The 12619-nt window shown below is 44.2% G+C and overlaps 1 protein-coding gene across 1 annotated transcript; it reads left to right on the forward strand.

Moving 5' to 3' along the window:
- The first annotated feature begins 123 nt into the window (after positions 1-123).
- On the forward strand, positions 124-12553 carry LOC134447587 (cellular retinoic acid-binding protein 1). Its single transcript, XM_063197110.1, has 4 exons — positions 124-373; positions 3192-3370; positions 10491-10604; positions 11272-12553. Exons 1-4 carry the CDS (start codon positions 304-306, stop codon positions 11320-11322), a joined length of 414 nt encoding a protein of 137 aa, XP_063053180.1. The 5' UTR covers positions 124-303; the 3' UTR covers positions 11323-12553.
- The last annotated feature ends 66 nt before the right edge of the window (positions 12554-12619 follow it).

Genomic DNA, 12619 nt, shown 5'->3' on the forward strand with positions numbered 1-12619 from the left:
GAGGGGAGTGGGAGGAGGAGGAGAGAAGAGAGAAAGAGGCAGTGACGGCTGCTTTGAGGGGCTGTACTCTCCTCTGAATGAGAGTCAGGGAGTGAGGGAGGCAAGACAGCTGAATTCAGACACCGGAGAGAGAGAGGAGAGAGAGGAGAGGGAGCACATTCAGAAAGAGCAGAGCAGAGCAGAGCAGAAAGCCAAGCTTGGAAACCGGAAAGGAAAACCCTTTCTTTTCTCTCCCTTCTTCTCTTCTCTTCTTTTCTGGCGGGAGGAGTGCATCAGTTGTCCTTGTTGGGGCTCACCACAAACATGAGCAACTTTTCCGGCACCTGGAAGATGAAGAGCAGCGAGAATTTTGACGAACTTCTCAAAGCATTGGGTGAGTACCATACAGTGGGAGGTATAGAGGGCTTCTCCTCTCGTGATGACATTAGCGATTATTCTCAAAGTGAACCTGCCTGGTGGGCTGAGGGGAGGGGATGGGGTGAGCGGAGGAGAGGAGAGTAGAGCTCTCCTGACATGCCCGATCCTCCTCAAAGCCCTGGCTTAAGCCTCCCCTGACGTTTCCTTTTGCCTTTACTCACTCGCCAGACTAGGCATGCATTAGAATTAGCTTTTATTTTTCATCTCTTTCATGCATGGTGGCTATTGGAAAGCTTCTGAGATGAATGTTGTGAGGTGAATTCAATGTAGAATGAAAATTTGTCATGTGTGATGTACTGTAGACAATGCACATAGACAAAGTGAAAAAATATATGTATTTACAGTATGTCATCATGGTAATGTAAGTCACATGTGTTTATATCTCATTTTATACGTGAGGCTGTTCAGTAGGCTTTACCATAAAAATAAATATGAATTTGAATAGAGATGTAGGGCATCTGGCACCTTGTTCCAGACACAATTCCTGCAGCCATATGAATTTCTAGCCCGCCACTACATTGCCTTTGGTTTGGTTTGTTGTTTAACAAAGGCTTGATTCAGGATCTGAATCTCAACACTAATCTCAATGTCTGCCATAGAAATGGTGTAAGTGGGTCAGGCTTTTGTGGAACAATATGAATGAGACTGATTTTTAAATTAACGTAAAAACAAAAGGGGCCAAGCTTGTTGCGAGTCATTTGTGTGTATGCGTGTGCGTGTGCGTGTGCGTGTGCGTGTGTGTGTGTGTGTGTGTGCACGCGCTTGTGTGTGTGTGTGTGTGTGTGTGTGTGTGCGTGTATGTGTGTGTGTGTGTGTGTGTGCGTGTATGTGTGGCGTCTGAGCGCGCGCGCTCGTGTGTGTGTATGTGTGTGCGTGTGTGTGGGCGTGATGGCCATGAAGGTTTTTTGCCTCACTGTCTTGTTTGTCTGTGCTGAGTGCTGTGCTTAACACGGTAGAATATACATTCTCTTCCCAAAGTTGAATTCTATTGTAGAACATGAAGAAATACTGCTGGAAGTCCTCGTGATTTCTATTCAACTTTCATGTGTATATGTATTTTAATTCATCTCGATAGACATTTTGATAGGTTAGGATCTTTTCAAGAGGAACCAGTAGGACTGACTCAGTATTGCTATAGTGACAGTTAATCAAAATGGAAAGCGATGAGGGCTGCTGAGTGCTCCTACTGTGTAGGAGATTATTTAGGGACACGCATCACACACACACACAGAGACACACAGAGACACACACACACACACACACACACACACACACACACACACACACACACACACACACACACACACACACACACACACACACACACACACACACACACACAGCGAGAGAGAGACTACATGATAGGATGTCCAGTTTATGTCAGTTGCTAAAGCGTATTTATTACAAGACGCAAAATGAAGAGGTTCACTATTATATGAATCCAAGAATGTTGTGATGATTGTGATGTCTTCCAATGTCTTGCTATTGGTTTAGACCACATGCAGCAAAAATACTGTATATAGGCTTTAGTTCGTCATCGGAGGCTGCACTCTTGTAGCTAACACGTGAATAACATCTTGGTAGCCTCATTATTTTGCATCACTGGCAATGAGTCATACGGTATACTAGATAATTCCATACATATTTTTGTTTAATCATGTGTTATTGTCTAACACACACACCGCCACCACCACCACCACCACCACCAGTGTCCACTTATATTATTGCACTAACATTGATATGTCTATATTTACTCTGTGCTCTGTGCATCTCTATGCAGTACCGTATGTAGCTTGTTTTATGTTCTCTGACAATTGTGGATTACATTTTTTTAGTCTACATAGATGCAAGTATGCAACCAGGGAAGCCGACAGGGGGAGACAAAGGGGTCAGTTGTCCCGGACCCTGGGAGAAAGGGGGCCCGAAATTGGGTCCTCCTTACATTGTATTGCATGGGGGGCCCTTTCAAATGGCTTTGTCCCAGGCCCGGCAAAATATGTCAGTGGCCTTGTATGCAACAATATGTAATATAGCAGTTTCATTATGAAAGGATGCAGTGAAAAGGAAGCGTAACTAACTGTAACCTGCAGGGTGTTGACGTCCCAGCCGTATCCCAACCATACCCCATTTTTCTCACCCAGTCATTTCCTGTCCCATTCTTCACCTTTCGATCATTTTTTGAGTCTTTTTGACTTTATTTGGGACAGTGAAGGTGGTGACAGGAAGCGAGTGGGGAGAGAGAAACGGGGAAGGGCCGGCAAAGGACCCGGACTGGGAATCGAACCCGTGTCAGCCGCATAGTAGACGAGTGCCCTACCGTTTGGCCACAGCAGGGCCTCACCTTCCTATCATAATGAAGTCAAAACCATTAGTTACATACAATCTAGGGCCACATATTCCAAATGGCCTTGCTTTACCTGTGCAATTCAACCAGGTGATCATTCAACCAGCCAATCACCTGGCTGAATTGGACAGGTAAATACGAAGTCACTTGGAATACGTGGCAATGGATTGTAACTAATCAATCCTTTTTGCCCATCACAGGAAGTGTCCGAAAATACACTTTAAAAAACCTTGTGCATGTAACTTGTTGCTGGCATGGGCGTAATTTAGGTGTGGATGGTGGGGACATGTCGCTTTTGAGGAAACCTAGCTTGGCCCCATCACTTTTTTACAAATATAATGCAAAAATGACATACCAAGACAATTTCCTATAATGTCCACACCACTTTCCAAGCATAACTTACACCTCTGGTTGCTGGCGTGCCGTGCAGGAGTGAACGCCATGCTAAGGAAGGTGGCCAACGCGGCGGCCTCCAAGCCCCATGTGGAGATCACCCAGGACGGAGAGCAGTTCTACATCAAGACCGCCACCTCCGTACGCACCACTGAGATCAACTTCCACATCGGACAGGAGTTTGACGAGGAGACTGTGGATGGGAGGAAAGTTAAGGTGCGTACTGCAGGTTAACACTCCACAAGACACTGACCCTGTTACAAGTCCGATGGGTGACACTTTATAATTGTGACTCCTTGCTAAGCATTGATACATATTAGTTAACCCTCTCTTAATCATATTTGTGCAATTTTCTATTGATTACTTCTAATTATCTCTGTATAAAACTGGATAAAAACAAGACACCTCCCCGGTTATAAGTCTGATGGGTGACACTTGTTATGACTCCTTGTTACGATTTGATTAATATTAGTTAACCAACTCCTTGTCATATTTGAACCATTTTCTATTGGTTATTTCTGTCACCTATTAATCATGATCTATATATTATTTCTAATCACCCTCTTGATCAAGTGTCGCCATGTGAGGTGCATCAAGATGGAACAAAATGCGAAAATTGAAATGTGAAAGGTAAAAAATATAGGGCACTTGTGAATTTCTTTTACCTCCCTCCATGGGTAACTACTCTAAGTACAGTATATTTGGAGAAGTAGGTCATCTCAGTGTAGTCTGATTGAGAGACATATCCACTTCTTACCTATAGCACAATCAAAGAACACACAGCTACTTATGCCTCTTTTCCACTGCCGTTTTTCTGGTAGGCCTATAGCTCGACACAGCGTGACTCGGCCGCCACTTTTCGATTGGGCATGACACAGCTAATTCAAAGAACAAAAAGTGGCGGCCGAGTTGCGCTGTAAGCCTACCAAGAAAACCGGAGGTGGAAAAGAGGCGTAAGTGTTGCATTAAATCAAAGGGCCAGGAAGGGATGTTAAACTGAGCAACAGACGCCCTACACAACTGATTTCTTTCTGTCATGTGCACCGCCCTACAAGGGCAAAAAGCAGTAGTCACACAGACAGCAAAAATAATGCCCTCACAGCAGCTGTACTAGCCAGGCCGTGCCCAGCGTTGCTACTATTCAGGTCAAGAGCAATGCAAGTACTTTCTGAGCTCCCGAAAAATCGGGAACTCCTCCCACTTTGTCGGGAAGCAAACAACCATTAGCAAACCAAGGAAGGGGGGTCAACCATGCCGTTTGGGAAATGTTAATTATTATGCTCTTGATCAGACCAAGTCTCGAAGAGATTTGAAAGTCGATGATAATTAGACTACAGCTATGATGTCGGCCACGCCCCTTTAGGAGACCAGAAGTCCAGGTGTTGATGAAACATGTCGTCCCATTGGGCTCGTTCGTGACGACGCAGTAAGATTTTTGCTTGGCAGTGGGCATGCGCACTTTGCCAGTTTGATGCATTGTGGTTAGAAAAATCTAACCAGAATGCATCAAACTGGCAAAGTGCACATGCCCACTGCCTAGCAAAAATCTTACTGCGTCGTCATGTACGAGCCTACTGTCTAAGTCACCTGTTCGGTATCTTGTTAGAACCTAGAAAGTCTTTGAAACTAGACAAATGACTAGACAATAACTCTGCAATCTGTAATTGTTATGACTGGTGACATTGCACCTCAAACATTGACAGATTACATGAATTTTGCAACACTTTTCAGAGATTGCTCCTGCTTGTTACAATATGTACCTGTACTCATCCTTCACCTCCCATACTACCATACTTACTTAATGAATTATAGGCCTACATTAGTCTAGAACTCAGTGGGTGCTTCATTGAAACAATGAAATTGCTACTAGTGTCACGTTGTTAACAAGTATTATTGGAGATTGATACGGTATGTGTTTGTTTTGCAACAAAAGATAAACAACTCAGGAACATAATATAGGGCCACCATGTTGTCATTCACAATAGCTGACAGTGGAATTATGAATTTCTCTCTGCCACACACGTTGTTTAACAAAGACTTTAATCATGAGGGGCAAACAACTGATTAGTGTGTCCTGTCCTGTTTTTTGTTTGTCTGTTGTTTTTCTTTGAAATTGGGCCAGCTGTGTGTGTTTAATGATGGTCCTGCAACAGATGAGTTATTGGCAAAAGACAAAAGAGGAGACAAATTGCTCTAATCTGTCCTGTATTCAAACTTTGCATATGTACCATTCCATTTAAAAAAATACTACTGCAGTATTAAGAAACCTCCTGAAATCGTAGGCCTACTCTCACATTTTGAAACAAATCATGATGCCGTGTGACGAAATGGGAATGACCGTGCTGAACCTTTCAGGTCCATTTTGGAGGAATATGTCATCTCAAAGTCACATACCGTACCTGCTGTACAAATGATGTTGTCATAACAGAATCACGTAGAACAGTATTGCCAATCACGTCATGCGCTTCCTACCATTTATGCTCACATAAACACTCACATTGCTCACATTGTTTGCCCTCATGGTACCTAATGAGATTCATTAGTGCCTTTGTCTGTGTGCCCTGTCTGTTGTATAACACCATCTGAAATCAAACAGAAATGTTTATACGCTGTGGTCTCTGTGATAAAGCGGAGAGGCGAAAGGGTGACCTTATTTTTCTGAGAGTGTGTGTGTGTGTGTGTGTGTGTGTGTGTGTGTGTGTGTTTGCGTGCGTGCGTGCATGCGTGCGTGTGTGTGTGTGCGTGCATGTGTGTGTGCGCGTGCATGTGTGTGTGCATCTGTGTGTGTGTGTGTGTGAGACAGTGTGAAAAACACACTCCTCACCAACATCGTCGCCCTGCTCTGCCATCATGGTTAGCCTGGGGGACTGGGGAGGCAGACAGGCGGAACAGACTCCTGCCAAACAGGATCGGACCTTTCTCCTCGCCGGCAGCTGCTGGCTCTGTCTGCTAACCAGAATTAACGTCTGAAGATCAGACGACAGGACTTACTTTAAAAAAAAATATCCATCCTTGCTCTTCAGGATAAATTCAAGCTCTGAAGACGAGACGAGATGAGAGGACTTTTTTTGGTATTGTTTTTTTTTTTTAATAATCCATCCTAGCACTCTAGGATGAATACAACCCTGAAGGAGAGAGCGGACAGGAGCGGACAGGAGAGGAGAGGAGAGGAGAGGAGACGAGACGAGACGAGATGGGATGAGCGAGACATTTTTCTCTTTTTGTTTTGTTTTGTGTGCTTTTTGAAATATCCATCCCTCCATCTCTGGACCCAGACACCATAAATTGTGTGGAGTGAATAGAATAAGCCCCTTAGCTCTGGCGAGCTGCGTACAGTCTCATCTTCCCCCTGCTGGGCTCTCTGTATGGTGTTGGTGATGATGAGGATGATGATGATGATGTGCTCTGCTGGGACCAGTCCAAAGCAAACCCATGGCAAAATGGATTACGCACAAAAGGGACCGGCGCTCACAGACAAGTGGAGAGGAGTGTGTAGGGGAAAAGGGGCCAGAATTGTCCTCTAATCTCAGAGACGGGGAGAGAGAGAGAGGGAGAGAGAGAGAGAGAGAGAGAGAGAGAGAGAGAGAGAGAGAGAGAGAGAGAGAGAGAGAGAGAGAGAGAGAGAGAGAGAGAGAGAGAGAGAGAGAGAGAGCACGAGAGGATGTTGGTCCTTTGTACACAAAGCAGTCAGACGAACATCAACCCCAAAAGAAAAAAACATGTTTCAATGAGCACACAAAGTAATTTAAGTACTTCATTATAAACAAGTAGGCCTATTTACCCATTTAACACCGCAATTGCAGTCCAGGGCTGAAAGAGTGCCTGACTAATTGAACCCTTAAAGAGACTGTTTGCTATAGGAGCCTGTCTTTTCAGCATCTAAGGCCCCCTGGGCCTTCAGAAAACACTCAACTTTCTTCATCATCTTATGCCACACACATGCTTGTGTACTAATTGCACTGATGAGGGATACAGTATGCTTGTTAATCAGTATATGATGTCCACTCATGAGCTGCTTGTAGGTCAAGCATAGCCAGGCTGTGCCCTCCTAGTGACGCAACACTTTCAGCATTGCAACTAGTCAGGTCAAGAGCAATGCAAGTACTTTCTGAGTTCCCGCAAATACGGGAACTCCTCCCACTTTGTCGGTAAGCAAACAACTATAAGCAAACCAAGGGAGGCAGGTCAACCATGCTGTTTGGGAAACGTTAATTGTTATGCTCTTGGTCAGACCAAATCTTGAAGAGATTTGAACGTCGATGATAATCAGGCTAGGTCAAGCATACAACTACTGTGTAAATGTTATCATTTGGCTGATACAGAACCATGTCTTTTGTCTCAAAATCACCTCCATCCTCACCATTCGAACACACACCAGGTCTCTTTTCACATTAGGTATGTTGGTCCAAATATCCTAGCCAGGCCATGCCCTCCTAGTAACGCAACACTTTCGACGTTGCTTTTAGTCAGGCTAAGAGCAATGTCAATATCTTTTCTGATCTCCCGAAAAATGGGGAACTCCACCCACTTTGTCTGAAACCAGTCAACAGAGCAAGCCGTAGAGAGGCGGGTCAACCATGCCATTTGGGAAACGTTACTTGTTATGCTCTTGGTCAGACCAAGTCTCGAAGAGATTTGAAAGTTGATAATCAGGCTACAAATATCCTTGATATGCAATGCTCCTGTTTAGACTGACTGTGCACATCAACATCATCTTTCCACACAGGAAACTTTCCTATCCTCTGAAAGAAAGAACCCTTTATCAGTATGGGGCTCAGCAGAATTTTGTCTCCCAAAAATGCTGCTGCTGCTGCTGCTGGCACCGCTGCTAACTTGTCTGTTAAGCCCCATGAATAGTCGGCCGGGTAAAATTGATGCCTTTAGGGAGCGCAGAGAAAAGAGAATGTATGAGACTCAGAGGCAGATACGCATGAAGGGAAATGAGGGCATGGCTAATCTCCCCCAGCTCAAGAGGGAGGCATCACAAGGCAAGGCAAGGCAAGGCAAGGCAAGGCAGACGAGGCTCAGCATACAGAGCTCATGCACTGACTTTGGGATGCCTAATGCCTCTTTTCCACTGCCGTTTTTGGTATCCTTACCCCACTTTAGTTCATAAGAATGATGTTAAACTAATGCCTCTTTCCCACTGCCTGTTTTCTGGTAGGCCTACAGCTCGACACAACGCGACTTGGCCGCCACTTTTTGCTTTTCGAATAGGCACAACACAGCTCAATCGTAAAGCAAAAAGTGGCAGCCGAGTCACACACTGTGTCGAGCTGTAGGCCTACCAGAAAACCAGCAGTGGAAAAGAGGCATTAGTTTACCAGCATCCTTATGAACTAATGTGGGGTAAAGATCCAAAATTGATCTTCAAAGTTAAAATGTATTTAAGCCTTTAGTGTATGCAGGCTGGCTTGTGTGGATGTTGCTAAGGATCTGCTAAATGTCTCAGGAAGTTCACATTAGTAAGGCAGGCAAGCTCAGCATTTGGATGTCTTAGTTGCAAAGCATCCATAACACAAATAGACACGAGGAAAAGAGGGTCAGAATTAAAACGTTTGGAAAGATGATCTATATACACGTTATATAATGTAATATATACTGTAAATATTCAGTATAAATATTGTATGTTGGTTGGTTGGGTGGTTGGTTCAGGTTGTGCTCAAGGCTTTACCTTCTAAATGTCCCAAGAGGAAGTGCTGGCCGGGGAGCAGGAGATCATACTGATCTAATGTAGGCATACTGACTTGCTGCATTAGTTTACCACCATCCTCATGAGCTGGTGTGGGGCAGAGAAAGATACGACACTGACAGTTCAAGGTTAAAATACATCATTCAAAATCTTGTACCTACGACTGTACTGTATATGCATGCATGTTTGATGGTTGGTGTGCACACTGTTTAAAAGGCAGAAGAATTAGGCAGGCAAGCAAGTGATGCTCCAGATTTGGGGTGCCAGCATTATCATCAAGTGATGTGGGGTGAAGACGTGTATTATGAATTAAAATGTATTGAATGATATAGTGTATGCACGTGCTGTTGCTGGCTGTAAGCTGATTGGTTGGTCGGTCGGTTGGTTGGTTAGTGTGGAGGTTGTGCACAAGGCTTTGATGTCCCAACCAAGGCCTCTTGAAGTCCCAAGAGGAATAGCAGGCAGGCAGGCAGGCAGGAGAGGCATACAAATGTAGTGTACTCATTTAGGATGCTGTAGGCTAGCAACCTCCTTCTTCCTCAACTGATGCGGAGTAAATGGTCCCATTTAAATTGAATAACGTGTGGTAGAAGATATTGTAAATGTGCACTGTATATGTCCTGTGCTTAGGTTTGTCTCGTGCTGTGTAAGTTGTGCACAAGGCTTTCCATACTACAGTAGATGTAGTAGTCCCAAGAGGAAGAGCTTGCAGGCAGGCAAGCAAAGACTCAGCCGCATACAGATGCACTGTTCACTGCTGGATGCCACTGTGCTGCTGAATAGAGATACAGGCTGAAAAGAAAATAAAGGTCCGCAACACTGTTAAATGCTACCAAATATTTAAGGACGGTTAGTCCGAAACGTCGTGCCATTAAATATTTGGGAGCATTTAACAGTGTTGCGGACCTTTAGTTTCTTTTCTGTTGTCTTACGTTTGGTCCAGCACCTGTGCCACTGATGTGCGCACATTCTTTGACTTTCTAGAGATACAGGCTGACGAGCAGGAGTACTGTGTATAATGTATTTACAGTATGTGTATTAGCCTAATGCATAGCGTATAATGTTTTTCCTTATTATAATGTTTTATAACATTTTATTTTCCTTATTATGTGTTTCTGTATTTGTCTGCGTCTGGAGCTTTTTGTTGGCTACCATTTCGACCAGGACTTCTGGCAAAAGAGACACTTAGCCTCAATGGAACGGTCTGGGCTGAATAAAGGATAAATAAAAAATTGTGTTTTAACATCTTCGCTCCCACACTGGTCTCAAGAGAAATTCATGGAAAATCTTCTGGCTGTCGACGACATCGATAGTCTTCAACTTTTGGTCCTCCAGGCATGCGTGATGTGCACAAGGGTTTGTTTCATCTACGTACAGTATATACAGGACTAAACTGTGACAACAAAAAATGGCCCGGCCGCTAATGTGTGGCCCCCTCTAAAATTGTGGGCCAGTCTGTATAAGATACACTGAAAACCAACCGGTATGGGTCCCTGAAGAGTGTTGCCTCGCTGGGATATGGCCTGCATGCCACTTTAGCCTAGACCTGTCTATGTGCATTCAGTACCGCTGCACCACCCGTGCTACAACTCTTCTGTGTCCCCAATCCCTTGACTAAATCAAATTCTTCTGTGGTCCAATCAGAGTCTGGCCACCTGGGAGGCTGAAAACAAGATCTACTGTGACCAGACCCTGGTGGATGGAGACGGACCAAAAACGTTCTGGTCAAGAGAACTTAAAGGAGATGAATTGATACTGGTGAGTATTTTATTCTTCATGAAATCAGAAGAAAAGGAGTCGGGGGGGGGGTGGTTACATGTCTTTGTTTACATAGGTGACATCTGACAGGTGGACAAGGGACAGTATTTTTGGCCTCGCATGTTTGTACTTTGTTCGACCTGCTGGCTGGAACGCTTTGAGGTGGGAACTGGGAAGTAGCTGATTCCCGGTGGCATATTGGCAAGTTACTAGCAGTTGGGAACGAAGCATAAAAGTACATGCCCGTGGGGACCCAGGTTCGAATCTGGCCTGGGTCATTTCACAGCCCTACCCCATCTCTCTTTTCCAACTATTTCCTGTCGGTTCTTCATTGTCCTCTCAAGTATAGACACAAAAATCCCCCAAAAAGGGAAAAAAAGAGAGAAGGAATGTTGTATGTACTTTAAGTGTATGCATGTTTAAGATAAGATACGATAAGATAAAAACTTTGTAACACATGAAACAGAAAATTGTCTTTGGCGTGGCTCCAGTCATTCTCACCGACATTAGACAAGACTGCAGTATCTGCACAGTATCCTTTTGGAATAGAGTAGCTTGATTGATCCCAAAGGGAATATGTATACGTAGGTGTGCAGCAGAAAGCAGGTAGTCTGTCTGTATGCCTGTCTGTCAAATGTATATATGTGCATTATCTTTCCTTTGATAGATATTTGGTGCAGACGACGTGATATGCACAAGGATTTACTTGAGGGAATAGAAGCACTCTGTCATCATCAGTCAGCATGGACTCCCAGTCTCATCCAACCAAATGGTCACCTTCTCCACACACTATCAATATGCTAATGTTATACTCTGGTACACTAGAATTACACACTGTAAAAAGTCAAACACTGAACCAACCAGTCTAACCAACATTGAGGTAATAATTGTATGTGTTTTCATCACAATGCTATCTACAGTAAGAACTACTGGTAGCCAGGCCGTGCTCTCCTAGTGACGCAACACCTTCAGCGTTGCTTCTAGTCAGGCCAAAAAAAATGGGAACTCCTCCCACTTTGTCTGGAAACAAACCACCATTAGCAAACCAGGGGAGGTGGGTCAACCATGCAGTTTGGGAAAAGTTAATTGTTATGTTCTTGGTCAGACCAAGTCTCGAAGAGATTTGAAAGTCGATGATAATCCGGCTACTGATTTGGTGCCATGTTTCCTTGACTGTACCATGCAAGATCCTTGCGAGGTCTAGGCAAATCTCTGATGGTAATCCCCCATCGTGGGATGGGATGGGATGTCCCATGTAAGTTGCATGGCAGGGGAGAAAGTAAGTGGCTCCTACCATACAGGATGAGCATATTAGACAGTGCTGTTGATCTGAACCTCAGCACTGCACGTTGCTCAATACATTTGGTTGGTTCTGTGCTAGAGTTTATGCAGTGTGCTCACTCTATGGAAATAGCTGGTATTTGTGGTGAATGCAGCTGCATCGTTTAAGTGTTTTACAAAAGGTTCTGCGTCTCATACTTCTCCTCCTAACAACTGTTGTTCTGTTTGCCACTTCTATCCAAAGTTGCCAAAATCATTGTTATTGCAGTCATAATGAAAAAAAAAACAATAAAAATATATCAAAATGTGTCATCTGTGTGTCTTACTGTGTTTTAGTCCATCAGTTCTAGGTAAATGAAGACTGCCCTTCAAGGGCGTTTTGTGTCTACTAGTGTTGGTGGCCTGGCTCTGGTATGGGGAGCAGAGCAGTGCACAGGACTGCACTGTTCCACTGTAAGTGTGCTCCACACACCAGTGATCAGTCTATTAACTTACACACACACACGATAGGAAATAATATTGGCCCAGAGCAACCATCTAACACATATACTGTATACTGTATATATTATGCACACACCCAGGGAAAAAATAAAGCCATAAGCAAATCCAGCAATCAGCGAAAAAGGATTGAAAAGCAGTGAAGTTTAACAGGAACATGAACCTCCCCTAGAAGGAAACTGCTCACGTCATGCACAGGACACTTGCAGCTGTAAGCAGCACATAAAGAACAACCA

The sequence above is a fragment of the Engraulis encrasicolus genome, chromosome 4 (genome assembly GCF_034702125.1).
Source record: "Engraulis encrasicolus isolate BLACKSEA-1 chromosome 4, IST_EnEncr_1.0, whole genome shotgun sequence".
NCBI classification, from domain to species: domain Eukaryota; kingdom Metazoa; phylum Chordata; class Actinopteri; order Clupeiformes; family Engraulidae; genus Engraulis; species Engraulis encrasicolus.

Bases quoted from the DNA above. Each gene is read 5' to 3' on its own strand.
- LOC134447587 (XM_063197110.1), top strand. From the start codon at position 304: ATGAGCAACTTTTCCGGCACCTGGAAGATGAAGAGCAGCGAGAATTTT. The intron at 374-3,191 runs GTGAGTACCATA...CGTGCCGTGCAG, and splicing joins CGAACTTCTCAAAGCATTGG to GAGTGAACGCCATGCTAAGG. The intron at 10,605-11,271 runs GTGAGTATTTTA...TTCCTTTGATAG, and splicing joins AAGGAGATGAATTGATACTG to ATATTTGGTGCAGACGACGT.